Raw genomic sequence first — 27,257 nt, 5'->3', positions numbered from 1 at the left:
ATTTTATTATATTATCTACTTACATTCTATATGTTTGATTGTAGGGCATAGAATGTACGAAAATTACTGAGTTGGGATGTGATGACATGGAACTTGTTGATGAGGTTCGGACTCTATTTTATTGTTATTTTTTCGTTAACCGCATGTTTGAATAGACCATTAATCATCGTGTGGCTGAAATGATGTCTATTTTGAACTGATTTGCAGTTACCAGACCATAGTTGCCTTGCTGACGATGAAATACCAAGAGTTGGGATGCAGTTTGAGCATTTGAAGTTGGCCCAGAATTTTTATGCGACCTATGCAAAAAAAAGTTGGTTTCATAAGTAAGATACGGGCCACAGATTTTGACAAGATGACAAAGCAACCGATCAACCAATCTATCCATTGCAATCGGAAGGGTTTCCGGGCGTCTCGTGTCAAGTCACCCATACGGAAGAACACAATGGCAGGTGTGGGATGCAGAGCAAGAATATATGCAAAGTTCGACAGGAAAAAGCATGATTGGGTCTTGTTGAAGGTTGAACTAAATCACTCGCACCCGTGTTCAACTAAGAAGGCAATGCACTACCACGAGAACAGGGAGTTAACAATGCATGCGAAGTGTATCATTGAGGTTAATGATGAGGCGGGCATTCGACCCAACAAGACCTTTCTAGCATTAGCCAATGAAGTTGGTGGGCCTTCGAACTTGGGCTTCTCAGAGAAGGACGTCAGGAATTACATTTCATCAAGACTCCGATCCACAAATGTCAATGCAGATGTCAAGGAAATGCTGAACTACTTCATGCGAATGAAGGAGTTGAATCCGAACTACTTTTACGCAGTGAATATAAATGAGGATAACAAGTTTACGAGTGCAGTTTGGGTGGATGCAAGGTGTAGGGCATCTTATGAATACTATGGAGACGTGGTCTCATTTGATACCACATACAGCACGAACTGGTAAAATGTATTTAAGTTCACATTGTTTAATTATTTTATTATTTTTTATTAGTTTCATGTTTCTAAATATAGTTGTTCGTCCTTTAGGCATGGATTTCCGTTCGCTGCTTTCATTAGTGTGAACCACCATGGTAAGTCTACTTTGCTAGGTTACACTCTGCTAGGCAGTGAGGAGATCTCGAATTTTGAGTGGGTGTTCACACAATGGCTGGAGTGCATGGGAACAGCACCGAAGGGCATCATCACAGACCAATGCAAGTCTATGTTTGGTGCAATTAAGAAGGTCCTGCCCAATACACGACACCAGTGGTGCATATGCCATATAACAAAAAAATACACAACAAGCTTGGAGGTTATTCTAGGTTCAAAGAGTTGAATGCTGAGTTGAATCACATTATATGAAACTCTAAGTCGGTTGAGGATTTCGAGGATCATTGGACTGAGTTCATTGATGACTTCAACTTACATGACAACAGATGGCTATCAGGTTTGTGTCTTTTTAGGAAAATCATGTGCCGGAAGTGCTTAGATGTTGTTGTGTTCTTGTATTCTGTTATTGAAAAAGTTCTTATGCATGGTTTTGTTTTTGGTGGGTTTGTTTCTGTTTTAGATCTGTTTGAGGACCGACACATGTGGGTGCCTATCTTTTTCAAGGGTCAATTCTGGGCTTCCATGAGGAGTACGCAGAGGAGTGAGGGGATGCATTTATTCTTTGGTGGATACTTAAATTGTAAGACTAGTTTGGTCCAGTTCATCCACGAGTTCGACAACGTCCTAGAAACGAAGGAGCAGAAGGAATTGGAGGACGATGCTGCAGACTCGAGAGGTCTAATCCCATATTCAACTAGATCAGCCATCGAGAGACGATTTCAAAAAGAGTATACCAACGAGATGTTTAGGGATGTCCAAACAGAGTTTGAGAAGAAGGCTGGTTGCATTATTCGTGCCGTGGATGAACAGGGTGACTCAGCTTGGATAAAGGTAGAAGAGGAAATACTAGTCTATCAGACGACCCGTTATGTTACGTTTGACGTCCATTTTGACCATTCGACTCACGAGGTTTGATGTGATTGCAACTTGTTTGAGAGTGCAGGTATATTATGTTGCCACTGTCTTGTAGTACTTTCATCTTACAAAGTTAATGAGGTTCCTTCCTGCTATGTTTTACCTCGTTGGAGCAAGAACATAAAGCGCAAGCACACCTACATTAAGAGTAGCCACGATGTTAGACGTTCAGATGAAAGCCACAACATATTCAGAGGGTTGTGTGCACATTTCTACAACGTTGCGCAGGAATTCGTGGATTGTGATGATGAGGCAGACATGCTGCATAATGTTCTAGAGGATGCAAGGGCCAAGCTAGTAGATTACCGTGGCAGGATGCAAAATAACACCGTCCCTACTACACACAATAGCATCGCCACAGTCCCTTCAACCGTTTTCGGCACAGTGGACATTCAGGCCCCATCAAAGGTAACCACTAAGGGTCGTCCAAAAGGCAAAAGGCTAGGATATGAGTTGGATAAATCAATCAAAAAATCCATGGAGAGAAAGTGGAAGAGTTTACGCAATGTATGTATACCAATTTAAACTTCTAACTACGTAAGTCACCAAAACAAGTACTAATATAACCAACTTGGTAGGCTCCATAGATTTGCAACATCAAGAATTGCTACCTAAATGATGTAGATCATGTAACATTTTTTTATGCATCTTTTCTTACAACATTGAACATCCGTCATTTTTAGAAATTAAAGGTCAACCAAATAAACCAGAAACAGATAAAGAATTAACTACTAAATTATCAAGCCGAGACTCCATCAAATTTCAAACATGTTTGCTTTGATCCAAGGTTCCATGAACCATGTGATATTACTATCCATGCTTTAATTTAAAAAAATCATATCAAAATGAACAGCATAACACCCACAGTCGTGTGCAGTAAGAGTACATAGACAGTTACAAAAAAAACAAGTTAAACAAGGTCCTTGGAAGCATTGCTGTTAACAATTAAACTTCTAATTACGTAAGTCACCAAAACAAGTACTCATTTAACCAGCTTGGTAGGCTCCATAGATTTGCAACATCAGAAATTGCTACCTAAATGATGTAGATCATGTAACATTTTTTCATCCATCTTTTCTTATAACATTGAACATCCGTCATTTATAGAAATTAAAGGTCAATCAAATGAACCAGAAACAGATAACGAATTAACTACTAAAATATCAAGCCCAGGCTCCATCAAATTTCAAACATGTTTGCTTTAATCCAAGGATACATGAACCATGTGATATTACTATCCATGCTTTAATTTTAAAAAAAAATTGAAAATCAACAGCATAACACCGACAGTCGTGTAGAGTAAGAGTACAAAGGCAGTTAAAAAAAATCAAGCTAAACAAGGTACTAGGAAGCATAGCTGTTACAAATTGAATTTCTAATTATGTAAGTAACGAAAACAAGTCCTAATATAACCAGCTTGCTAGGCTCCATAGATTTCCAACATCAGAAATTCCTACCTAAATGATGTAGAGAATGTAACATTTTTTCATTCATCTTTTCTTACAAAATTGAACATCTGTTATTTATAGAAATTAAAGGTCAATCAAATGAACCAGAAATAGATAAAGAATTCACAACTAAAATATCAATCCCAGGCTCCATCAAATATTTACCATCCTCAACCTAATTTCAAACACCTGTAAAAAATATTCAACCATCCATTCATGTATAAAAATGACCATCCGATTTAGATTCGTTAAACAACTCACAAATCAACATATTCATAGCACGTGCTTCACACGAACTGCTGACTTACTAACACCCGGAGCCAAAACAAACCCAAATACGGTAAATCATTAAAAAATAAGACGCAAAAAAATCCGGATGCTCATAAACATGTACGTGTCCTTATTCATTCCTTTCAACTTCCATATGTTCACAAAGACTTGCAAAACTCAAACAGGGCCAGAAATTTGCGCAACCAGCAAAACCATTATATGCAACCAGAATATAAAAGTAACTATGAACATCTAAACATTCAATTAACGGTTATCGGGTTACCGACCTTCAATCTGGGAAGGGAAAAACAGCCCACGGTTACTCTTGTTGTATTTGAGGATGACTCCAAGTGACACGAACATGCAAGGGCTATAACCTACGGAGATTGTGGGTAAAGGACAATGCCGGTGGTTTTCTGGCCAACTTCCAGGTGACGGGGCCATGGATGCTCGCCTGCTGCTTCACGTCTTCCCAATGGAGGCGCCGATGGATGGTCGGTTCGGCGGGTGGCAGGGTGGACGATGGGTTGCAATGAAAAAGAAGCGGCTAACGTGGGAAGGTCTCCCTTCGTCAATGCCGTTTCAAATGGCTGTGAGGGAAGGCTAATGTTTCCTTTTCTGAATGGTGTTCAAAACGTAAGGAAGGGGAAAGGTTTTTATTGTTGGGTCAAACAAGGGGGGAGTGGATGGGGTGATTACAATGGAAGTAATTAAGATAATTAAAATTAGGATTTAGGGAAGGTGTGTGTTTACGAGAATACCTATGTTAGTAAACTAATTGGGCTAATTTCAGGTCCGTTGTTCATATTGTTCACCAAATTCATTGTCCTCCTAACATTCCCCTATCATTTAATCTTAATTTTCATAGAAGTACAACCTTAAAAGGACCAAATAAATATGTATAAATTGAGATAGAAGAAAATTACAAGAATGGTAAAAAAATAAAAATAATTTAAATTTGACAATAGTATGAACTTACTCAAGCATATGAGTCTCTAATACGTGTGGGCTTGTAAGTGTTTTTCTAATAGCAAAGTTCCAACCATTTTTCAATCTTTCACCCTTCCGTTTATAAAAAACGTGTCCAATGTATGCTTGATGCCTATCAGCGGTCTCCTAGACTTTCTCAATATTTAATATTTAATTTAGTTCTTAAATTTATAAACGAGTTGTCCTGAAGTTTTAACTGTCTTTATTTAATCTCTAAACTTTGTGAATGTGATTTATATTAGTTTTTGGATAACTTTTGATGCACAAATATTAACAGAACATTGATGTAGACAGCCGAATATCACGTTAGACTTTATAAAACGATATCATTTTTATTTTGGCATTTAAAGAGCTTAAAGACAACATCGTAAGTGGTGTTTATTAAAACTTTTTCTTCCAAAACAAGTGATTCAACATCATTTTTGGACTATTTGAGGGCCAAAACCAAAACAACGTTATTTTACAAATTTCAACGTAGTATCTAACTGTCTATATCAGTGCTCCAGTGACGGACCCAGAAAATTTTAGGAGTGGGAGCAAAATATATATATATATATATATAATAATAATAATAATAATAAATTTTGTTAAATATTATTAATTATATGGAGATATAAAAATTAAAAAGAGTTAGTTAACACTTTCATTCTTAAAATACTATTTATTATATATAATTTATAAAAAAATATTTTTTTATTTCTAAAATTTAAAATTAAAATATTTTAATTAAATTATAGATAACTTATTATCCTGATAATTATGTTGTCTTGAGATTCTTTAACTTTATGACCATCAATGTTAAATTATTAAGAAAGAAATATTTGAGTGTGGAGATATTTTTATGTGTTGGATATTAAAATTCTGAAGTTATTAATTTATCAAGGTTACGAAAATTAAATCGGTCAATGAACCAATAAAATGACTGGTTTAATAATTGAGTGGTCCAATTAAAATTCAATCGATTTAATTAAATATAAAATAAAATTATTAAAATTTGAATATATGTGATTGTTGATCACTTAATTACTAGTTGTTCCATTTTCAAAAATAAAATTTTTTAATTAGCAATTATTACAAACACAAATTTGCACAAATTAAACACAGCCAATAACTAAGTATGGATTATTGAACATAAATTTACACAAAATTTTTAATTATATCAACAAGTCAAATAGCCAACAATACATGTAGCATCAAAACACAAAATCCACACATTTACATCTAGAAATTCAAAAGACAAATTCAAAAGTCAAAATTCATACAATTAAACAATAAAATCAGAAATAAACAAAATTAATAAAGTACCTTCAACAATCAACAGCATTATTTCAGAAGAATTAACTCGAGCAGTGGACTTGAACAAAATCATCAGATGAAGGTGAGAATAAGGTTGTTATTGTGAGTAAGCAACCATAAGAATATGAAGGTGAAAGCAAGGTCTCTACTATGAATAAGCGAGCAGTGGAATAGAGGTGATGGTTCAGAGAGACATTTGCAGTGAGAGTGAGACAATGAGCTCGGAGAGAGACAGAGAGCTTGAAGAGAGAGACACAACGGTGAGGACAGAGATGGCGACGCCAACAACAGCTTCGAGTAGATCTTCTGGCAACGCGAGGAAAAAAGTGTAAACCCGGTTAAATTAGTAGATAATTAGTCAATAAATTAGCTTTTAATAAGGAAGATTAGAAACGCGAATATTATATTAAATTAGAGTAGAGCTCATCGAAACGAGAATTTTGACACTAATTTCAAAGAAATCAGTCCAAGATTGGACCGAACGGACCGAACCGATTGAACCGAACTCAAACCAGGCCCGTGGACCCAACCAGCCCAGCAACTAAATGAATTAAAACCTCTCTTCATCCTCAATCAGCAGAATCACGCTGAAGCATAATGAGGAGAAGAGAAGCCATGCGAACCCTTACGGTAAAACTCAAAGTCCCGTAACTTTTCCGTCCGAGCTCCAATCGCCGTACCGTTTGCGGCCACGCGTTCACCGCGTCGAGCTCTACGTTTCTATCGGAACAATTTTATAGGTAACCCTCTATTTTATCTCAACCTCTTGTTCTCCAATTTTTGGAAAATTAGTGGAGATATTGAATTTCTTTATTCTTTGATGTTTTAGGATCTAATTAGCTTGAGAAAAATGTTCACTCTTGCTTATGTGAAGCTTGGGTAAGGTGAGGATATGATAATTTTATTTTAATTTAATTGAATTTGAGATTTGAGTATTAAATTGGATATATATGTGTTATGAATGTGTATTAGGTTGAAAATAAATAATTGGAGTTCGAAATTGTGAATACTGGAACTTGAAGGAAGCGGATTAGTTGAAGTTTTGAGGGCTGTGTTCTTTAGGAAAATTGTCTTGGAATAATATTTGGGAATCGACTAAGGTATAGTTTAGGTTTCTTGTATTTAATATATAATGTTCTGTGAAAACTTAGGCTAGATGACCATAGAATAAGTTAGAATGCAGGTGTATATTTAATGTTTAGTAATGGGTTGATGAATATGCTTGGTTTGGTTTGGTGATTTGTTTGTAAGATGATATTGGTTGCTAGTTGGATCTTTGAAAGAATATGTGATTGAATTGTTGATTATATGGCTATATTTTGGTTTGGTTGAATGATGATTGATGAAAAGATATGGAGCTTGTTGAGGATTATTGTTGGCAATTTGGGTTGGTGGTAATAGGTTTGAAAATAATTGGAATAGAAATTTTGAATGAAAAATGAGGTATTTTGTGTTAAAAGCCTAGGATTTGTGAACTTTGATTTTTAGTTAAATTTTGGTTGTTGGATTTGAATATTGTATAAGTATAATTATTGATCTGAGGTAGATTTATTGTGATAATTGTTATGATGACAAGGAAGGGTATGTTGAATTGGAAAGAATGTAGGTTTGGACCCGAAAAGGGTGGTAAAGTCCGAGTTTTAGAGGAGATGCTGTCGAAATTTTATAAAAATTAGAGATTTTGTTTAGATGATTATTTAAAAAGATTTAAATTCAAAGGTTATATGGTTTGATTTTGAGTTATTAAGAAAATGAGCATGTTTTAAGTTTGATTCATTTAGAAAAGAATGAATTATGTTTTGAATTGAAACTATTGATAGATGGAATGGGAGGTGTGATAATGAAAGATAAGGATTGAATATGATTGATGTATGATAATGAATGAGATGCGATTGAGAATGATGTGGATGTTGATGAATTATAATTGAATTATTTATATGGCTTGAATAATTTAATGATCCGAGATATGAGGTTCCCTGGATTAAGTGCCTTGGCTTGCCACCACGTGGTTAAAAACTCGATACTCTATTGACCCTACGACGTAAGTGTGACCGGGCACTATATAAATTCCCAAAAATGTTACCCCCATTGAGTAATATTGATTATTTGAGATAAAGCTATGCATAGACTCTTGGGGATGCACGTCGGAGGACAGTCTAAGGACAATTCAGACTTGTCGGGTTGGCTGGATAACCGACAGATGAGCCTCATCAGCCATAGGACAGGCATGCATCATCTGCATATTACTTGAATTACTTGCTTGTGCTTTAATTGGGTGTGCCTATATGTACTTGCCATGTTAAATGTGTATTTGTTACCTGCAGTATTTGTAACCTTCTTGTGCTTGCCTTTATCTGTCTATTTGTCTATGAAAATGCATGATGGAGTTGGAGGTATGGAAGAATGGCAGTATGGGACTTAGATTTAAGGTTAAGTTAAGTAAGGTTTAAATATTTTTAGAAAACCACCTTTTATGGCTTCTGTTTAATACTTTAAGCTCTATAATCTGAGTGTCGGCGTTTTAGGATTGCCTCTGGCATTCCCAGGACCTTATATATTATGTGTGTGGCACCTTTACCATACTGAGAACCTCCGGTTCTCATTCCATACTATGTTGTTATTTTTCAGATGCAGGTCGAGAGGCATCTCGTTAGGCGTCTGGACTCTTGAAGCGGAGTGGTTACTGGGTTATTTTGTTATTATATATATGTACTTAGCTTTCTCTCCACATAACTTATTCTTTTTTATCCTCTTAGAGGTGTATGGAGAGGCAAGATTTTGTTTATGTACATTTGGGTTTTGGGTATGTATATATATGTATATATGTGTGTATATTCTCCGGCCAGTCTTGACTTCGTAGGCTAAGTCAGGAGCTCGTTATTTTGTATCTTTGACTCTCTATTTCTATTTTGGGTTACTTTACACTTGACAGCGGTAGCTTTCTTAGCACGCAAGTTAACTCGTTTCTCGAGCGTCGTGCTTTTATTTCGCGATTTCTATTTTCTCTATTCTTCAAGGCTCCTAGTATATTATAATTCTTCTGCTATTATATATATACATTTTATTTTAGAGGTCGTAATACCACACCACCTCTATTTTACGACTTAAGCGTAAAGTTCTGTGTGGTAGGATGTTACAAAGAGGGCCGAGCGTCTGAAGAAGATACGGCAGGGCGGGGGCGCTCGTTGCTGCTGTTACTGGTGGCGCTGGAACTATGTTAGGCTTGTTGCTCCTTGTGAGAGAGAGAGAAAGAAAGAGTGGGTTGCTGGGTATTTGAGGGTTTTTTACTTAAAATTCGGTAAATCGTTAAAAAATCGATCGATTCTATCGGTTTTACTAGTTTTTTAGTTGGTTTTTCGCCAAGCAGTTTTTTGTATCAACTAGACTGAATAGAGAACCGATTTTCGATTAACTCAATTGAATCGATCAATTCGGTTCAATTTTTAGAATACTGCTATTTATATTTAAATATGACACTTGTTAAATCCAAATAAAATAGTATATTTATATTATTTTTATTTAATTTTAAATCAAAAAAATAATAACTTATTATGCAATTCATTATTTATGACAATAAATGACAATAAATAAAATTATTGTTATATAAACTATTTAGTGTAAAATAATTTAATTTGTGATTATAATTAGGATTTAACTAACTAGTGTCCTAAGGACACATTTTAAAAATATAATAATAAATTTTTTTTAATACTTTTAATGTATTTAATGTATTAAATTTTTTATAAAATATTTTTTTTATGATATGCTTAGCATATGTTATAAATTAACAAAACTCTTATAATTAATATATGTATTTCGATAAATAAATTAAAAAATTAATAATTTCCTAACAAATTAAGATACCTTAGTCTATCTAGCGATAAGATTTTTTAATATTTATATATTTTCTCACATCAAATATAACTTAACACAGAGATGCATGTGCGCCAACATATTATTCCAAACAAAATTAATAAACAACATTTCGAAAACGTTTATGCTATCATCAGTCAGATTATATATTTAAAAAAAATATTATTTATATACTAAATATTTTCTTATATAAAATATAATTATTATTAATTAATTATATATTTAAATTATTTTTTAATTAATAAAATAAAAAAATACGTATTTAATTATTAAAAAAAATACTTATATCAAAACCATGTTTAATATATCGAGCGCATACGTAGTGAGATTGTATTTTTTATAAAAAAATATTATTTATAAATTAAAATTAGTTCACTAAAAATAGTCATTAATGTATTTGTGTATAAATTTATGTGTAATTTAACTTATTTTTAATATATATTTGTGTTATTTTTAACTTATTTTTAATTAAACGTGTATTTTATATTAGTAGCTCATTTTAATGACTAATTTTAGTGTACACGTAATATAATTATTATTTTATTATATTGATGTTGGTATATATTTGGGAGATAACATTAACAGGTAATTGTTAAATGGCTTTGCATGCATGTGAAAATTTGAGATCTGAGATGGTATGGGTTCTCAAGTGTCAAACATTGAATTTGAACTTTGAAGAACTAACTATTATTGCATGGACATCGATGCTTGTAGTCATATGCATGGGTCCTCAAGCCAAGAAACACTCATTATTGCATGCATTATTGTGCTAATAAATTGGTTGGATTTTGACCAAAAACATGTTGTTGGATCCAAAGTAAAGAAGTGCGTACAAGGAAAAATAGAGTTCCAATTCCCGTTGGTGATCCACTGTTAAATATTTATTATTATGCAAAAATATAGATTATTTAATTTGTTGCAAATTAAAAATGGCAAAAATTATTTTTAATATAGAGATGGAGATAGTATTTTAGTTGAATATTAATATTTAGAGTATATTATAATATTGTGGATGTGTAAAAAATGTTAATACAACATATAGGAGTGTGTTGCTGTAACTTAACATGTGATTAACACGCTGTCTATGTATTGACCAAGATGTTGTTACGTGGTTAACACACCCTCTGCGTGTTGGTCAAGATATTATCACGTGAACAATAAATTACGTATTGACTCTCTACCTATAAAATCTACTTACATGTAATTATACCGTTTTTTAATTTGAATATGGAGGTAATAATAGGTTAAATTGGGATATGGAAAACACAGATACTTCACATCCGTGTGGTGTCTGAGTAACAGAACTCGGACCATGCGAGTTCCTCCATGGTAAACGGATGGTCTGAGTTGTTAAAGACAAAGAACACAGAGGATCCGATTTTCTTCTTTCGAAACTCAAATTTTTTCAATTCCAAATCGGACCATCCAATTTGTTCTGCAAAATTTTTAAATCAAGCAATTCACAGGGTCCGAATTCTACATTCTGACACTCACAAAAAGCTGTTCCACAAATTTATCTTGTACTCTATGAATTCATATCCGAGCACATCATATACAAGGCTTCCATAACCATAAAATTGAGTCTAATTATACCAAATAATTCTATTTCCAACAAAAACACTAATTTTTTGTTTCATTTACAACAAAATTAGCCTAAAAATGGATGTATATCTAATTCATTAATTAAATAGTGACAGAACCTAGTCACCCAAAAAAAAAATATAGTGATAGAACCTATAAAAGTTACAGATATGTGTAAAGCAGAAATCATTGCAGGCATATCTTTCATGGCCTCTTTGATTGCACACTTTCTCATATATACTAATCTCCTTAAGTGGGAAAGGGACCAAGTAAAAGATGTCATTACTTTTCAAATGATTTTGCCAATCTCCTTTTATTTTAATGAGAAAAAAATAAGAAAAAAAGAGTTTGATTAGAGAGCTAACTATTTTTCAGTTAATAATTAATTTTTTAAATTAATTTTTTTACTGTAAATTATAAATTATAAATTTTAAATTTTAAACATTAACCGCCTTAAATCTTAAACCCTCCAAAAGTGAGAGTTAAAATGTAAATTTACAATTAAAAAATTGATTAATATTAAGTTGATTATTTATGTTTGTTAAAAAAAAAATTCAAGCTTCATGTATTCATTTCATCCCATTCTCAAATGAAATGATGGTATATGGATATTTTTCTTGATATTTCATCACTTCATTTTTTTATTTTTTTATTTTTTTGTCATATTTATAATCAAAAATGGATATAAAAGGAGTAAGTAATAGTCTCGATCCTCAAAATTTTAAAATTAAAATTATATTTATATATGAGATATGTGTTTAAAGAAATAAAAAATATAATATAATTTAGTGATTTTATATGTATTATTTTTTAACATGTTTATGTTTTAATTTTTTTATTTATTAATATATTTTACTTAACCAATTTAATATTATATACTCATTTTTTGTACTTTTTAAATTAGTTTTTATATATTTATTTTTGTATTTATTTTTAAAAAATTCATTTGTTTTTTTAATAATATTAAAATAATAACGCATTTAATATTATATTATGATATAGAATATTAATAATGACTTATATCATTATATTTTGGTAATTTTAGATTTTTTTATAAAAATACATATAATATCTGAATTATTTTTATGTATTGAAAAAATATAAATAAAAAACAATAATAAAAAAAATTCGTTTAAAATACAGTCATTGCATATTAAAATTTTTTGGATCTATTCCTATATATAACACACAGAAACTCACACATTAAACCACACCAAAGGCCTCCCTAAGAATTCGAGTACGTGAATTTCAGAATTTCAGAAAAGTCAAAAAGTCTTATTGTGGAATTAATTTCTTTGAAAATGTCAGTAAATGAATGAACTCGTGAGTGAATGACGCATATGAGATGAGATTTCCAATATTAGTATTATTTCGAAAAATATATTGTCTATATTGATAAAAGGAGACTGTATGCATTAGATATGAAAAGATTTACCAGTCAAAAATATAATAAGTAAAAAAATATAAGGTAGGCGGCTAAGTGCGCATTCGATATCCAAATAAGATAAGAAGTGTGTCGAAGCAACACCTAGAAAATATTGATTCTCGTGTGTTTAGAAAAAAGTGAAAATTTATATGAGGTTGTTTTTGTGGAAAATTGATAATTAAAAAATATTAGATGATTTGATATTTTTATAAATTTGATTAAATTATTATATAATAATTATCAACTATTAATTTTATATGAAAATAATTACACCTCAATTTTTAACTTAGATGAATTTGAAAGTATTGAATGGTCTCATGGTCAAATTGATTCAAATTTTGAAATTAAGCAAAGTAATTGGTGTGATAAGTGTTAGTATTTAATTTGGTCTCTGAATTTATACACAAATTTTAATTTAGTTTTTTAAATTTTAATTGTCTCTATTTAGTTTTCAAATTTTGCAAACGTAACTCACATTAGTCATTGAGACAATTTTTGGCATATAAATGTTAATGGAGCACTAGGGACGGACCCAAGCATAACAACGAGGGGCACTTGCTCCTATGATGTTTTTAATTTTTGTTTTAAAAAATATAGTTATATATAATATGTCCCCACTTTAAATTTAAATAACTCCACTACAAATAAAATAAATTCAATTTGTTAAAGTTTTAAATTTATTTTTTTATTTTTTATCATTTTGACTATTATTTAATCTAATCAAATTTAATTATTGTACCGTCAATTCTTTATTTTCTTAAACCCTCTTTTTATTTTTATATTTTCAACATTTTTTTTATTTCTTGTCTAATGGTCATCTTCTCTTCGTCAAAAAGTAAATTTTAAATTCTCCAATTTTTTTATATAGCTTTCCATAACTCTATATATCTTTCAATTTCATTATTTTTGTTTTTTGATATTTTTAATTGCAATTTTTAATTCAAACAATTATAGTTTAGGTATCAATCTAATATTTTATTTTTTTTATGACTTTATATATTTTATTTTATTCTCGATTTATTCATCTTTATTACTTATTTTTTATCTTTTGTTCTATTATATGTACCTATGTTGCATATAAAATTTTAAAATGAACGGATTAATTTACTAATTTAAAATATATTTTTTATTTTTAAAAATAATAATAAAAAATATTTTAATTATAATATATAATTAAACAGATACATAAAATATTTTATCTAACATTATATTAAAATTAAATTAAAAAATATAACAAATTTAATTATTTAAAAAAATAAAAAAATTGTAAAAATTATGTTTTATTATTTTATATAAACATACTTTTTATATAAAGATTTAATTTTTCTAGTATTTATATATAATTCTAATTTCAAATTATAAATACTAATGTATCATTAGGCGCTAATATGCCAGTTAATTCAGTCTTTTATTATTAAATGTGTATAAAATTTTTTCTAAACACGTTTTTGTGTTTATCCATCTTCAAAATGTTTATTATTGATTTTTCCTCAACTACTAAATAATGTAACCTTATAAATGATAAACTATGCATAAATTATGAATCTTATGCCCCCATATACTAGAAAATATGTATCCAACCGACGTAATAATAGAAAATTTTAATCATTCATTTTTGTTTATAATTTTATCAAATTTTTAATTATTTTTAAATTAAAAATTGTAAGTAATTTTTACATTAGATAAAAAAATTAATTAAATTACTATTCATTATTATCTTTCATAAAAGGCAATAATTCTTGAATATTCACCTATAAAACATTCTACAACTTATTTTATGTCAAACATGAAAACAAACATTATGTATCTTTTTAGAGTAGTTAACAAAGACCAATGAGTTATAGTTCAAGTGGCATAATTTTCCCATATTCAATTAAAAGGTTGCGGATTTGAGTCTCCTATCTTTGATAAAAAAAGAGTAGTTAACAAGGATGTAATTAAGTTTTTTAATTTAATAAAAAAATTCAATTTTCATATAAAAAATGATAAAATTATAAAAACCAACCTAACAATGATTAAGTGAATACAAAATTTATGTGGAAAACAAGTATGAAAATGTGAGGTGAAGAGTTGATAGCAAGCTTGGAAGTCAAAGTGGGGTATTTCCTTGCTTTTTAATCTTTTGATTCTTTAATAATTAATATATTGGTCCCTCATCGATGTCTTCCGAGTCAGAAATCAAGAAAAGAGGGAACTGGCATTCTTATGCATCAATATGCAAGGTAGGGCAACAAAACCCTTTTTGATCAATTTGAAAGAAAGAAAGAAAGAAAAAGTAACGATTAGGCTTATACCCTCAGTGCCAACACCATCAAAATCTAGTTTTGCGGAATTAAAATAACCATCCAATATATTTGATATTTGATCATTTCTTCATTTATAAATCTTGAATAAAGTTATTATTATTATTATTATTATTATTATTATTATTATTATTATTCAAATAAAATAATTAGAACACAAAATTAGTATATTGTAACTCTTCCAAACTGAAAGACACAATTGCAACTTTCTTATATCTATACAAATTGTGTAAACTGCTTGAAGCAGCATACATGTTGTTGCATACTCTGACCTTAGAATTGGAGAATATTCTTTTATTTTTGAACTTCTATTACTGTCTGTAGCGATTTATACTTTGTTTTATTACTGGACTAATGTAAACTGTTGCTGCATATAGCAATTTTTGTTTCGGTCTTTTTTACGTAAATCGCAACTGATAATAACGGTTTATGTTGATTTTGAATCCGTTACTACCAGTAACAATTTGTATAGATATGAAAAAATTATAATTACATTTTTAGTTTAAAAAGTTACAATCTAATAATTTTAGGTTCTAATTATTTTATTTAAATAACTTATTATTATTATTATTATTATTATTGGCTTGTAACTATCTGCGACCTCAAAGAATAAGACGAGTATGTGATTTGTATGGTTTTAGGATAAAAATTTATTTTTAGTTGTTTTTATATGAGATTGATAGTCGATAATTATTAAATAATTTAATAAATTTGATTAAATTATTTTCTAATGATTCTCTACTATCAACTTTATTTAAAGACAAAAAATCAACGAATCTTCGCTTTTCAATTTTTAATACGAGAGACTAACTGGCAACCATTTTGTAGATAAATTCAATGATTGCCTCATAGGGTGGCAAGTTACCATACCGAATTATTTGTGGTTTAGACGTTTAGTTGATTCTGCCATTTCTTTAATATTAAGGACATGAAAAGGGACATAAATTGATTACTAGTTCACAGAGTTCTGTTCAGATTGACAGTGATTATTGCAGCAAACACATACATCAACTTTTGATTTGGATTTTTTATTATCATCAACCAGAATATTGGTTGCGGGATTGATTGATTGATAAAAGAAATTGAACCTAAGCGATTATATATAATTAAAAGTAATTTAAGAATAAAAATTTATAAAGATATTCATAAGAGAATTTTTTTTTTGGGAATTATTTTTGGTACATTATATATCAAGTAGTTGCAGATATGAATTAATCTGTCAGACTAATAAATCTAAATTTTATTTAAGGATTTATTGTTGAGTAATAAATTACTGTATACACAAAATAAAATTCGAACCTTTGACACTTAGACGAATAAATTGACCACTCGATCCACTCAAATTAGTTAAGAATAAAAAGTAATTTATTTTACTTATCTCTCTTTTTCGAAAAAATAGAAAAAAAACTACTATAACAATGTCTTGAGAAAAACTTTGGCTAAAACATTAATAAAAGACATTTGATAATTACATATGTACCCTAAAATAATATTAGAACTTATATACACCAAAGAAGAAGAATAAACTATAATAATGTTTTGCAATGCACACTTCTCTAAAAAATTTAATTATAATGTTTATTTTTTAACCAACTTCACTCTTCACTCTTTGGTACATTCTTTGACTAAAACATTTTTATTAAAGTTGGCTAATTAATCCTTTACTTATTTACACCATTACTTTTATTTGGGCCAAAATATTATATTTTCATTGTAAAGAAAGACATTTACCAACCACATATGTACCTTAAAACAATAAAACTTTAATCAAATCCCTAAATCATACACTTACTTCCTACTAAATGAATTATTGTATAATAACATAAATATAATGTACAAAAATGATGTGCAAGGTAAATAAGAAATATTAATTTTTTCACTAATAAGAAAAAAGTTAAAATTAAATTTATACCCTAAAATTTAAAGACTTTAAACCAATTCCTTAATTAACCATACACCATAATTTCTTAAAAAAAATTAACTCTATGTAATTAAAATACAACTTAGAAAAATAGTTTTCAAGAAAAATAATCAAAGCATTATTAATATGTTTAATGTAAATAAAATAAATATAAAATTGTATTAAAAAAAATTTGTTGACCCCACTCAAATAACAAATTTGATTCCACTTAAGTTTTTTCTCTTGATCTATACTCTTAAGTCATATAAGAATAAAATGTTATTTGTACACTAAAATCAGTAATTAATATATATATATTGTATTCTAATACGGATTATATATTAGTTGCTGATTTTAGTAACGAATTTTAGTGTATTCGTAATATAGTTGAAGAATAAAAGGTCCACTATATGCACATGTTATAAAAATATTATATTAATTATTTAATAAAAAACAATTAAACATATAATAATAATAATAATAATAATAATAATAATAATAATAATAATAATAATAATAATAATAAAATCAGTAATCTAAATTTAAACTCCAAAATTATCGTTTTTCTCTTTGTTCTCTAATATTATTTATCCATTTAATTTTTTTTTAAGTTAGATTTAGTTTTGTTCCTAACAACTCTATCAATTGATAGGATCTTTTTTGTTATGAAGATCATAAAGAGTCCGCTTTTATAATCATGTAGAAAAAAAAAATTTAAAACTGATCTATATAAACAAAAAATATTTGATTATATTGACAATAAAAGAATTATTTAATTTTTTAAAATATAAAATCTAAAAGAATGAAATTCTAAATTATGTTATTATTTTAAATTATTATTTTATTATTTTATTTTATTTGTTAATCATATTTTATAAAAATATAATACAATTATAAAATTTATTATGATGCTACGTATACTTTTCCCTCACTGTTAAAATTTTATAGACTCTAAACTAATGCTTTAATCCTATATTGATAAACCATACAACGTAAATCCTTTATAAATGAATAACCCTAAAATTCAAAACTAATAAATTATGCCCAGAAAATGAAAGCTTTATACCTACCCATAAATCCAAAATTAAATCTTCAAAAGATGAATAATTCTATAATAGTATAAATATAATTAAGACAAAATTGTTCCAGAAAATAAAAGCAATATTAATTTTTTAAATGATAAAAATAAAACTTGTCAAACTATATTTATACTTTAAACATAATTACGAAAAAAATAGTTCAAGGTAAATCAATGCAATATTAATTTGATAAATATATGAAAAAGTGAGTTTAATCCTAAGAGTAAATCTTAATCTTAAATTCCTGACAAATAACTAATTATATAATATTGGATATAACAATTTATAAATTGAAATAAAATGATAATTAGATAACAGTGTGGATATACTTAAGAATAATAATTATAATTAATAATTAATTGTAAATTATTGGAAAAGGATCGTATAATAATAATTCTACTTTATCAATTGTTGGAATGATAATTAATATAAAATTAGTCATCATAGTTAACTAAATAATATTAGTTATATATATTAATGATACGATAACTATTATAAAGTTAATTTAATTTAATATGATAATGCTTCTCTATTGTTAGTATATTTAATTAACAGTACAATTAGGTATTTTTTATTGTTTTTTATTCAGTTTTTAGAAGAGAAAGAAAATAAAAAAAATAATTTTTCTAATTTTTTGACCAACTAATACGTGAAAATGGATATTTAAATTAATTAAATAATAATAAATTCTTAAAAAATTGACTAATGACTAAAAATTAAAGAACAACTACCATTTCTCTTTTTTTTTTGTGTGCACCAAGGTATCCATCATGTCAGAAGTCCAATGACTAATTTTTCGAATACTGCAGAGATAAAGTGGGTGACCCTCCCAAACAAGCAAACTCCATTCACATCCTCCAGTAAGTATCGAATCCGAAAGAGATGGTTAAAAGGCACAGACCCTCATGACCTCATCTATCTGTGCCAACTTGCATTGGTACTACCATTTCTCTTTAATCATTTAGACACATAACCGAACATTTTATTTATTTATTTAAAAGAAAAAAGGACAACCCATCAATTCAGCAATTATTCTGTTAATGGGCCTGATGGGTTGGTAAGAGTTGGGCCATCAAGAACCACACAATCTAATCAGACTTCTTTTTCTTGCCTTGCTCTTTTGACCAGACGATAAGGATCTCATAACTAAGTCTTACCCAAAAATAAAATTCTTCATAATTCCGATTTTCTTCACATATATTTTATTAAAAAAAAAAAAACTAACTTGAGTTGGTAACTGGTCAGTTTATTCGTCGGATTCGAATCTCACTTTGTGCAAGTATCAATCTATTGGCGAGTTATCCCACTTTGTGCAAGTAACAATCTATTGACGAGCTACAGACCTTTAAATGAAGTTAAGATCTGCAATAAATTAATACTTGACCTGTCAGGTTGGAGTATACTGTGAAAAAAATAAAAAATAAAAAATAGAAACTATGAAGTTAGGAGTAATTTGGAGCCATTCATATCATTAACTAGCGTTAAAATGTCAAATCACTCCTAGGTGCATAAACACTAAAAAAATTTTTCAATAGAAGAAAACTTTGGCAATGACAAATAATTGAAAACGGAAATTTCGAAGCACATGTAACTTTATAGAGTTGTAGGGCACTTAGCATCATCATTGGTACATATCCCACTTCGATGGCCGAATTATGAAGAAGAACGTTTAGATAATCTAAAATGGCCGACTAATAATGAAGGAAAAAAGTGAAATAATAAAGGATATGAAGATGGGGTTATGATAACAGTATTTTTTAGTGAAGCCAGTTGTAATACGTGTGGTGCTAATCATGATTAGCACTAAGCTCCCTCTTCAAGAAATGAATACACCTTAGCGGAAATTATAATACATGAGTAGATATTTATGATTTTTTTTTTAATTCTAACAATAATGTATTTTTTTAATACACCTCTGCGTTTTCATTTTTTATTTTGATATTTAATATTTTATATTTTTAATAATTTGTTGAAAAAAATAATGAAAATAATAAAATTTTATTTTTTATTTTTATTTTTTTAAACAAAATTTTAAAAACGTAAAACATTCAAAATAGACAGAAAATGAAAATGCGACTACGAATAATATTGACACCTTTTATTTGTTTACGATAACGAATGCTTCAAGTATTTTACTTACTCAATTATCTATTTTTTTAAAAAAAATAACTATCCTTTTTAATAAAAACTGATTTTTTTTTTTTGGGGTACAAAAACTGATGATTAAATTCCAGCTATATGAAGGTATAGTATGACAATTCAGAAGGTCATAAGAAGATTACTAAAATAAATAAATCCCATCAGCCACTACAGAAAATTATGTTTTTTTTTTTTTTTTCACACTCTCACCCCTCTTCTTTTTTCATGATCAATCAGTGGGTATGCATGGGCTCTTGAGATTATGAAAAAGAAAAATAGGGTAATGGTAGGCCAGCCCGCTCGTGCACTGCAGCTAGCCATGGGCCCACGGCCCATCAGAGCCCACAAAAACTGGTTATGATGATGAAGTTGCACCTTCATTGGTGAGAGAGAATTGTTATTAAGCCGCTAATTATCTTTTATAAGATGGACTAAGTCAGTAAGTTGTATAATATACTTACATGAGTTTAAATTAGGGTATTCTTCAAATATTACGAGTACTAATTTATATAACAAAAAAAAAATCATGATTTACCATTTTATAAATTATAAATTTTTTAATTAAAAAATATAAAATTATGATTCACAATTTTTAATTACCTTTTCTTTTATTTAAAATCAGTTACTCACGATTTCTTCTTATCTTATACACTGCATATAGAGGAAATGTCATTTTCGGTCCCTAATAATTTGTTCGATGGACTTTTCACCCCCAAAAAAATTTAAAAACCCAAATCGGTCTCTATTTACTTTGATATATGTACGTTCCAGTTCCTATCTACTTTGAGTAAATGCTTTTTCCGGTCCCTAACCAGGAACTGGAATGTACATATATCAAAGTAGATAGGAACCGATTTGGGTTTTTAGATTTCTTAGGAGGTGGGAAGTCCATCGAACAAATGGTTAAGGACAAAAAAAAACATTTACTCCTGCATATATCACTGTATTACACCAAAATATCGTAATATTAAAAAAAAAATCACCAATAACATTTCAATATAAAAAAATAGCTTTATTAAGCAGGCAACTATTAATCAATTTATATATTATTTTTCAAAAAAAAAAAAAAAAGAAAGGGTAAGATAAATAAATGCATGTGAACTAAGCAATATAATAGGTCCCCCACTAGGGGCCAATTGAGTAGTACAGTGCTGACTAAAAAGTTTATATAAGGAAAGTGAAGTATGCATAAGATTAACTAGCAATGTGTTAAATTAAAAAAAAAAAAAACAAAGCATATATCTATCTATCTTTCTTTATATATACTCAACTAGTCCCTTGTTGTAGTCCTATCCTCCCTCTCTCTCACCCTTCTCACAAATACCAACAATGGCTTCCGAGAAGGTTGAGACAGTTGTTGCTGGGAATTACTTAGAAATGGAGAGAGAAGAGGAAGATTCAAAATCTGCTGCTAGCAAACTTTCTAGCCTCTTCTGGCATGGTGGTTCTGTCTATGATGCATGGTTTAGCTGTGCTTCTAATCAGGCATGCATAGTTAATTAATCAATTAATATTATTATAATATATGCATATATATATATATATAGAACGTTATTAATGATAAATATGATTTGATTTGAATTGAATTGAATGCAGGTTGCACAAGTGCTATTAACACTGCCATATTCATTTTCACAACTTGGGATGGTGTCTGGGATTATATTTCAGCTTTTTTATGGACTCATGGGAAGTTGGACCGCATACCTCATAAGTGTTCTTTATGTTGAGTATAGAACAAGAAAGGAGAGGGAAAAGGTTGATTTTAGAAACCATGTAATTCAGGTGAGAAATTAATCATGGAGGGTGGGTTAGTTGCTTTAGATTACGGAAATGTTTGGTAACCAAAGAAAATCAGCCAAAAGCCAAAAACAGCCATAACTTACCTTATTTAGCATTTATTAATTGTTGCGATAAATAATTAATACTAAATAAGGCAAATTCTAGCTGTTTTTTTTATCTACCTAGCATTATCTGGTCTTCTTCATTCTTGTTCTAATAATACTGTTTGCTTTCTTTTGATTTTTGTTGCAGTGGTTTGAAGTTCTTGATGGACTTTTAGGCAAACACTGGAGGAATCTTGGTCTCTTTTTCAACTGTACTTTCCTTCTCTTTGGATCTGTTATTCAACTAATTGCTTGTGCAAGGTATAGTAAACTAAACTAATTTCTATTCTAATTGACATATGCTAAAGTGACTAACTAATTACAATTGAGTCTACATCTATTACTAATAAAAAATGATCTAAGTAACAGATTGAATATTATTTTCAGTAACATATATTACATAAACGACAATCTGGACAAGAGAACCTGGACATACATATTTGGAGCATGCTGTGCAACAACAGTGTTCATACCATCTTTCCACAATTATAGGATATGGTCATTCTTGGGTTTGTTAATGACTACTTACACAGCATGGTACATGACCATAGCTTCCCTTATGCACGGCCAGGTAAATTTAATTCAATTCAAACCTTACTTTTTTTTTTTTTTTTTTACCAAAGATATGAGACTCGAACCCACAACCTCTTAATTGAGTATGGGGAGACTATGCCATTTGAGCTATAACTCATTGGCAATTCAAACCTTACTTGTTACTACTACAAGTTACAAATTCATATTCTCATACTCATGTTAATAATAAATAATATGTTTTTTTTTTGTTGATAAAGGTTGAAGGGGTGAAGCACTCAGGGCCAACCAAGTTGGTTCTCTATTTCACCGGTGCTACAAACATTCTCTACACTTTTGGTGGACATGCTGTTACAGTGTGAGGATTAGAGTATTCTAATCTTTAATTAGTGCTTTAATTTTTTTTTTTTTACTAAAGATAAGAGACTCAAACTCGTAACCTCTTAATTGAGTATAGGGAGACTATGCCATTTGAGTTATAACTCATTGGCAATTAGTGCTTTAATTTGGTTTTAAAAAATCAAACATTTTAAATTAGTCTTTAAAAGATACAAAATAAAATCAAATCCGTCATTCTGCTAATTAGACGATAATATATTGCAAAATACTCATGTCACATGTTAAGCACTTATTCTAGGATTTGGATCATTTAAAGTTTGAATTTTACTTTAGAAAGTAAAGTGTGATTTTCTATCTTTGAATAGTTTCTCTTTCATATTTATTCTTGGTCCCACCTATGAAATCAATGGTAAGAGATCACACTTTACTCTCTAAACTGAAATTCAAACTTTAGAGGATCCAAATCCCTTATTTTAATACATACATATTTCAATTTTTTTTATAAGATATCTGTTTAGCCACATTTTAAAAGCGTGATTTATGTAAAAAAATAACGAATTAAATAAAATAACAACGCTTTTATAACATATCAAAATCAGACGGTATAATTCATCATCCAATGATAAAAAGAAAATATCTTCACGTAAAAACAATTAGAAAAATGAATCTGACTCATATATTATGTAAATGTAGGGAAATTATGCATGCAATGTGGAAGCCACAGAAGTTTAAGATGATATATCTGATAGCAACATTGTATGTGTTGACACTAACATTGCCATCAGCTTCAGCAGTGTATTGGGCATTTGGAGATCTGCTTCTAACACATGCCAATGCACTCTCATTGCTCCCAAGAACAGGGTTCAGGGACACAGCCGTAATTTTGATGCTGATTCACCAGTTCATAACATTTGGGTTTGCATGCACCCCACTATACTTTGTGTGGGAGAAATTCATTGGTGTTCATGAGACCAAGAGCTTGTTCAAGAGAGCATTGACCAGGCTTCCTGTGGTCATACCAATTTGGTTCCTTGCAATCATATTCCCCTTCTTTGGTCCCATCAATTCAACCGTTGGATCTCTCTTGGTCAGCTTCACTGTTTACATCATCCCTGCCTTGGCTCACATGATCACTTTCGCTCCCGCCCCTGCTAGAGAGGTCAGTCGCATTTCAGTTAAATCTGTCAAATCATTTAAAGTTTGTTTGGAATGCTAGGAATTAGAATTCACTTTAGAGTTGAATTCTTTTTCATGTTTGATTTAAATTTCTTTGAGAATTCTAATTCTCATTTTTTCTTCGTTTGTAAATCAAAGCCGTCTGATTTCCAAATTCATTCACACAGCTCTTTAAACTTGAATTCTATTCAATTAATATATTATAGTCATTTCAAATTATGAAATTGAATTTCAAACAGAAATAACTTCTTTTCTTAAAGGAAATATAATTCTTTTCTCGTGTTAAATGGTTCAAACAAGCTCTTAATGATTTTCAACTATTAATTTCATACAAAGACAATTACAGGTGAGTTTCTACTGATATATACATTGTATTTTAATGGTTTAATTAATTTTTTTGGTCTCTGTAATTTTATTGAATTTGCAACTAAGTCTTTATACTTTTTTTTTTTTAATTAGATCCCTATGCTGTTTTTAAATTTGTAATTAAATCCTTTTTGTATTAAAAACGTTAAAATTAACAAAATATTCCTCCCAAAAGACTTGTGATCAAAGATCTAATTACGTTTTTAATTATAAACACCTTTAAATTGCAAAAAAATATTCCATTAACTCTAATATTTTTTATATTGTATAAAATTAAAAATAATATACGGACACAATTAAAACCTGAAAAACAAAAAGTATAAAGACCTAAAAAGATCAATGACATTCTAATTAAATTTGTCAAATTATTTAGTGATTTTCAACTATTAATTTTATACGAGTTTTCACCTATACATACATGCATTCCTTTAATTAATTAAATTTTCTTTTTAACTAGGTGCTTATTGTTAATGTAACAAGTTAATTATATTTTTTTCTTCTTTGCAAACTTTGGACAGAATGCTGTGGAGAGACCACCATCAATGTTAGGAGGTTGGGTAGGATTGTACTCCATGAATGTGTTTGTGGTGGTATGGGTTTTGGTGGTAGGGTTTGGGTTGGGAGGATGGGCAAGTATGCTTAATTTCATTCACCAAATCAACACTTTCGGACTATTTGCAAAGTGCTATCAATGTCCCCCTCACAACAAGCCTTCAATTAAATTAAATTAAATCAAGTTGCTAATTTTCCCAATTTCTACTTATATTTTGAGATCGCCATACATGTGTGTAAAGAGATTGCCATTTGTATTTTTTTTTTTAATTTTACTTTTCTCTTCTTCTTTTTTTTTTTCATTTTTTTATTTTACTACTAGCTACTATATTAAGCTAATTGGTGTTAATTGTGTCAACTAAAAAAGGGAGTGATGGCAATCATGGCCACCCCCTATTATTATTATTATACGAAATCAGATTTAGAATTTCGTGTGGGGGTTAATCATCATTTCATGTTGTGATAATTTAGATCTTTATATTATATATGCAAAATATACTACTCATAATTTTATGCTCTCTCTATTTATGTTATATATTCTAAGCTAACTTAAGCATCTTAAGAGACATGTCAATGAAACATTGATAAGAAGTTTCACCTTTAAAACATTATTATTTATATATACATTTAACAAAAAAGAAAAGAAAAATCAATAACTTGTAATATAAACTTTTTTTTTTGAAAGAGAAGCTCAACACAACAAGTGGAGCATAGATGATAATAATATAGAAACTAAAAGTAGAACACACATGTAAACAATTTAGGTATCCCTTCTGTCATCTTCGGCATTGCCATCAACAACAGAAAGGGTCTACTCCCAACCACTCCTTGTAGTTCATGAAGGACATGTTTATAATCTCCTCAACTCCTCTTCCTTTGTTGTGGAAAATCCTCCGGTTTCGTTCCAACCATATGTTCCAAATGATCGCACAAAAACACACCATCCATCTCTTGCACTCCTCTTTTTTATTTGAGATCTCAGTCCAACTTTGAAAATGCTCTTTTAACCCACCCGGACAAGTCCATTGCACACCAACATATGATAACCAAGCACACCACACCTGCCAAGAAAAGCTACAACCAAGAAACAAGTGATGGCCATATTCAATACTATTATTACATAAAACACATATATTATCTTCTTGGTGAATGACCCCAAACCGACTCAGTCTCTCCTTCGTGTTGACCTTGCCAATTAAAACAAACCAGGCAAACAACTCCACTCTAGGTGGGACAAGACCTTTCCAAATAGTCCTAGTGAAGCTGTAGCTTGATATACCCTCGGGACCATTTCCACCTGCAACACCTGCACAAATGAGTTAGTAGACTAAGAACCAAAAGAATTATTAATAGTTTAATATATACTACCTGGCCCTGGCTATTTGATAATTGACACGTACACCAATTTGTATCCAACAAAAAGAATACTTTGATATTTGTTTCAAGAATAATGGGAATTAATTTTGGGAATTCCATGTTAGAGAAGATGGAAAACGACAACGACCTAATTAAATATCGAAGGTTGCAAAGATGAGATATGTTGGAAGATTGAAGATCAAATCTCACGCTGAAATTATGGTGTGATCTCATCATCACATCCAATAATCTTATCTCAAATCCATTGCAAATATGAAAATTTTCATTGTTCTCTTTATAGATTTAAAAAAAAAAAAATATAGATAGACAATAAAAATATTAAATAATGTGAATAATAGATATATTAAATATTCATTTCACCAGATATGTGGATGATTATTCTAATATTAAAATTTAGGTAAATAATTTAAAAATATAGTGTATTTTTATTTTATTGGTAATTGTTTATATTGTTCAAAAAAGTCATTAATTACCTAACATAATCTTTTCTTAAATTATTGATAGTCTAACTGTTGTGAAAGATGAAGTATGTGAATTGGCTATTTTTTTTTCATATTTTTTTAATGTTGGTGAATAACTTAAATGTTGGGTGATTTAGTATTTAATAAATTTTTGGGAGGTCTATAACAAGGAGAACACTTTGATAAAGACATTAAAAATATTTTTTTTAAAAAACGTTTAAACATGTCATGTTATTATTGGACATTCTTATTAAATT

At 29.5% G+C, this 27,257-nt stretch overlaps 2 protein-coding genes and 1 long non-coding RNA gene across 4 annotated transcripts; all 3 read left to right on the top strand.

The window, feature by feature from the left end:
* Positions 1 to 355: 355 nt before the first annotated feature.
* Positions 356 to 4,335, top strand: LOC112763918 (protein FAR1-RELATED SEQUENCE 5-like). Its single transcript, XM_025809461.2, has 5 exons — positions 356 to 945; positions 1,033 to 1,228; positions 1,357 to 1,906; positions 2,039 to 2,418; positions 4,114 to 4,335. The coding sequence occupies exons 1-5, from the start codon at positions 356 to 358 to the stop codon at positions 4,333 to 4,335; spliced, it is 1,938 nt and encodes a 645-aa protein (XP_025665246.2).
* Positions 4,336 to 6,595: 2,260 nt separating this feature from the next.
* LOC140180870 (uncharacterized) lies at positions 6,596 to 8,971 on the top strand. 2 transcript variants are annotated; one of them, XR_011874932.1, is made up of 4 exons: positions 6,596 to 6,754; positions 6,844 to 6,898; positions 6,987 to 7,114; positions 8,643 to 8,971. It is a non-coding gene; the product is annotated as an uncharacterized lncRNA (long non-coding RNA). The 2 variants fall into 2 exon arrangements; XR_011874933.1 differs by lacking the exon at positions 6,987 to 7,114.
* Positions 8,972 to 21,511: 12,540 nt separating this feature from the next.
* LOC112766186 (auxin transporter-like protein 3) lies at positions 21,512 to 25,670 on the top strand. Its single transcript, XM_025812072.2, has 7 exons — positions 21,512 to 21,800; positions 21,912 to 22,097; positions 22,347 to 22,459; positions 22,586 to 22,769; positions 22,990 to 23,087; positions 23,762 to 24,227; positions 25,129 to 25,670. The coding sequence occupies exons 1-7, from the start codon at positions 21,645 to 21,647 to the stop codon at positions 25,339 to 25,341; spliced, it is 1,416 nt and encodes a 471-aa protein (XP_025667857.1). The 5' UTR covers positions 21,512 to 21,644; the 3' UTR covers positions 25,342 to 25,670.
* The last annotated feature ends 1,587 nt before the right edge of the window (positions 25,671 to 27,257 follow it).

Source organism: Arachis hypogaea, chromosome 17, assembly GCF_003086295.3.
Source record: "Arachis hypogaea cultivar Tifrunner chromosome 17, arahy.Tifrunner.gnm2.J5K5, whole genome shotgun sequence".
Classification (NCBI taxonomy): Eukaryota; Viridiplantae; Streptophyta; class Magnoliopsida; order Fabales; family Fabaceae; genus Arachis; species Arachis hypogaea.
Note: the sequence above shows the minus strand (reverse complement) of the source record. Positions and strands in the feature narration are given on the sequence as shown.

Excerpts from the sequence above, each read along its gene's own strand:
- LOC112763918 (XM_025809461.2), top strand. The coding sequence starts at position 356 with ATGACAAAGCAACCGATCAACCAATCTATCCATTGCAATCGGAAGGGT. Across the intron at positions 946-1,032 it reads ACCACATACAGCACGAACTG|GCATGGATTTCCGTTCGCTG; the intron begins GTAAAATGTATT and ends TTCGTCCTTTAG. Across the intron at positions 1,229-1,356 it reads TGTTTGGTGCAATTAAGAAG|TCGGTTGAGGATTTCGAGGA; the intron begins GTCCTGCCCAAT and ends TGAAACTCTAAG.
- LOC112766186 (XM_025812072.2), top strand. The coding sequence starts at position 21,645 with ATGGCTTCCGAGAAGGTTGAGACAGTTGTTGCTGGGAATTACTTAGAA. Across the intron at positions 22,770-22,989 it reads CTTCCCTTATGCACGGCCAG|GTTGAAGGGGTGAAGCACTC; the intron begins GTAAATTTAATT and ends TTGTTGATAAAG. Across the intron at positions 23,088-23,761 it reads GGTGGACATGCTGTTACAGT|GGAAATTATGCATGCAATGT; the intron begins GTGAGGATTAGA and ends ATGTAAATGTAG.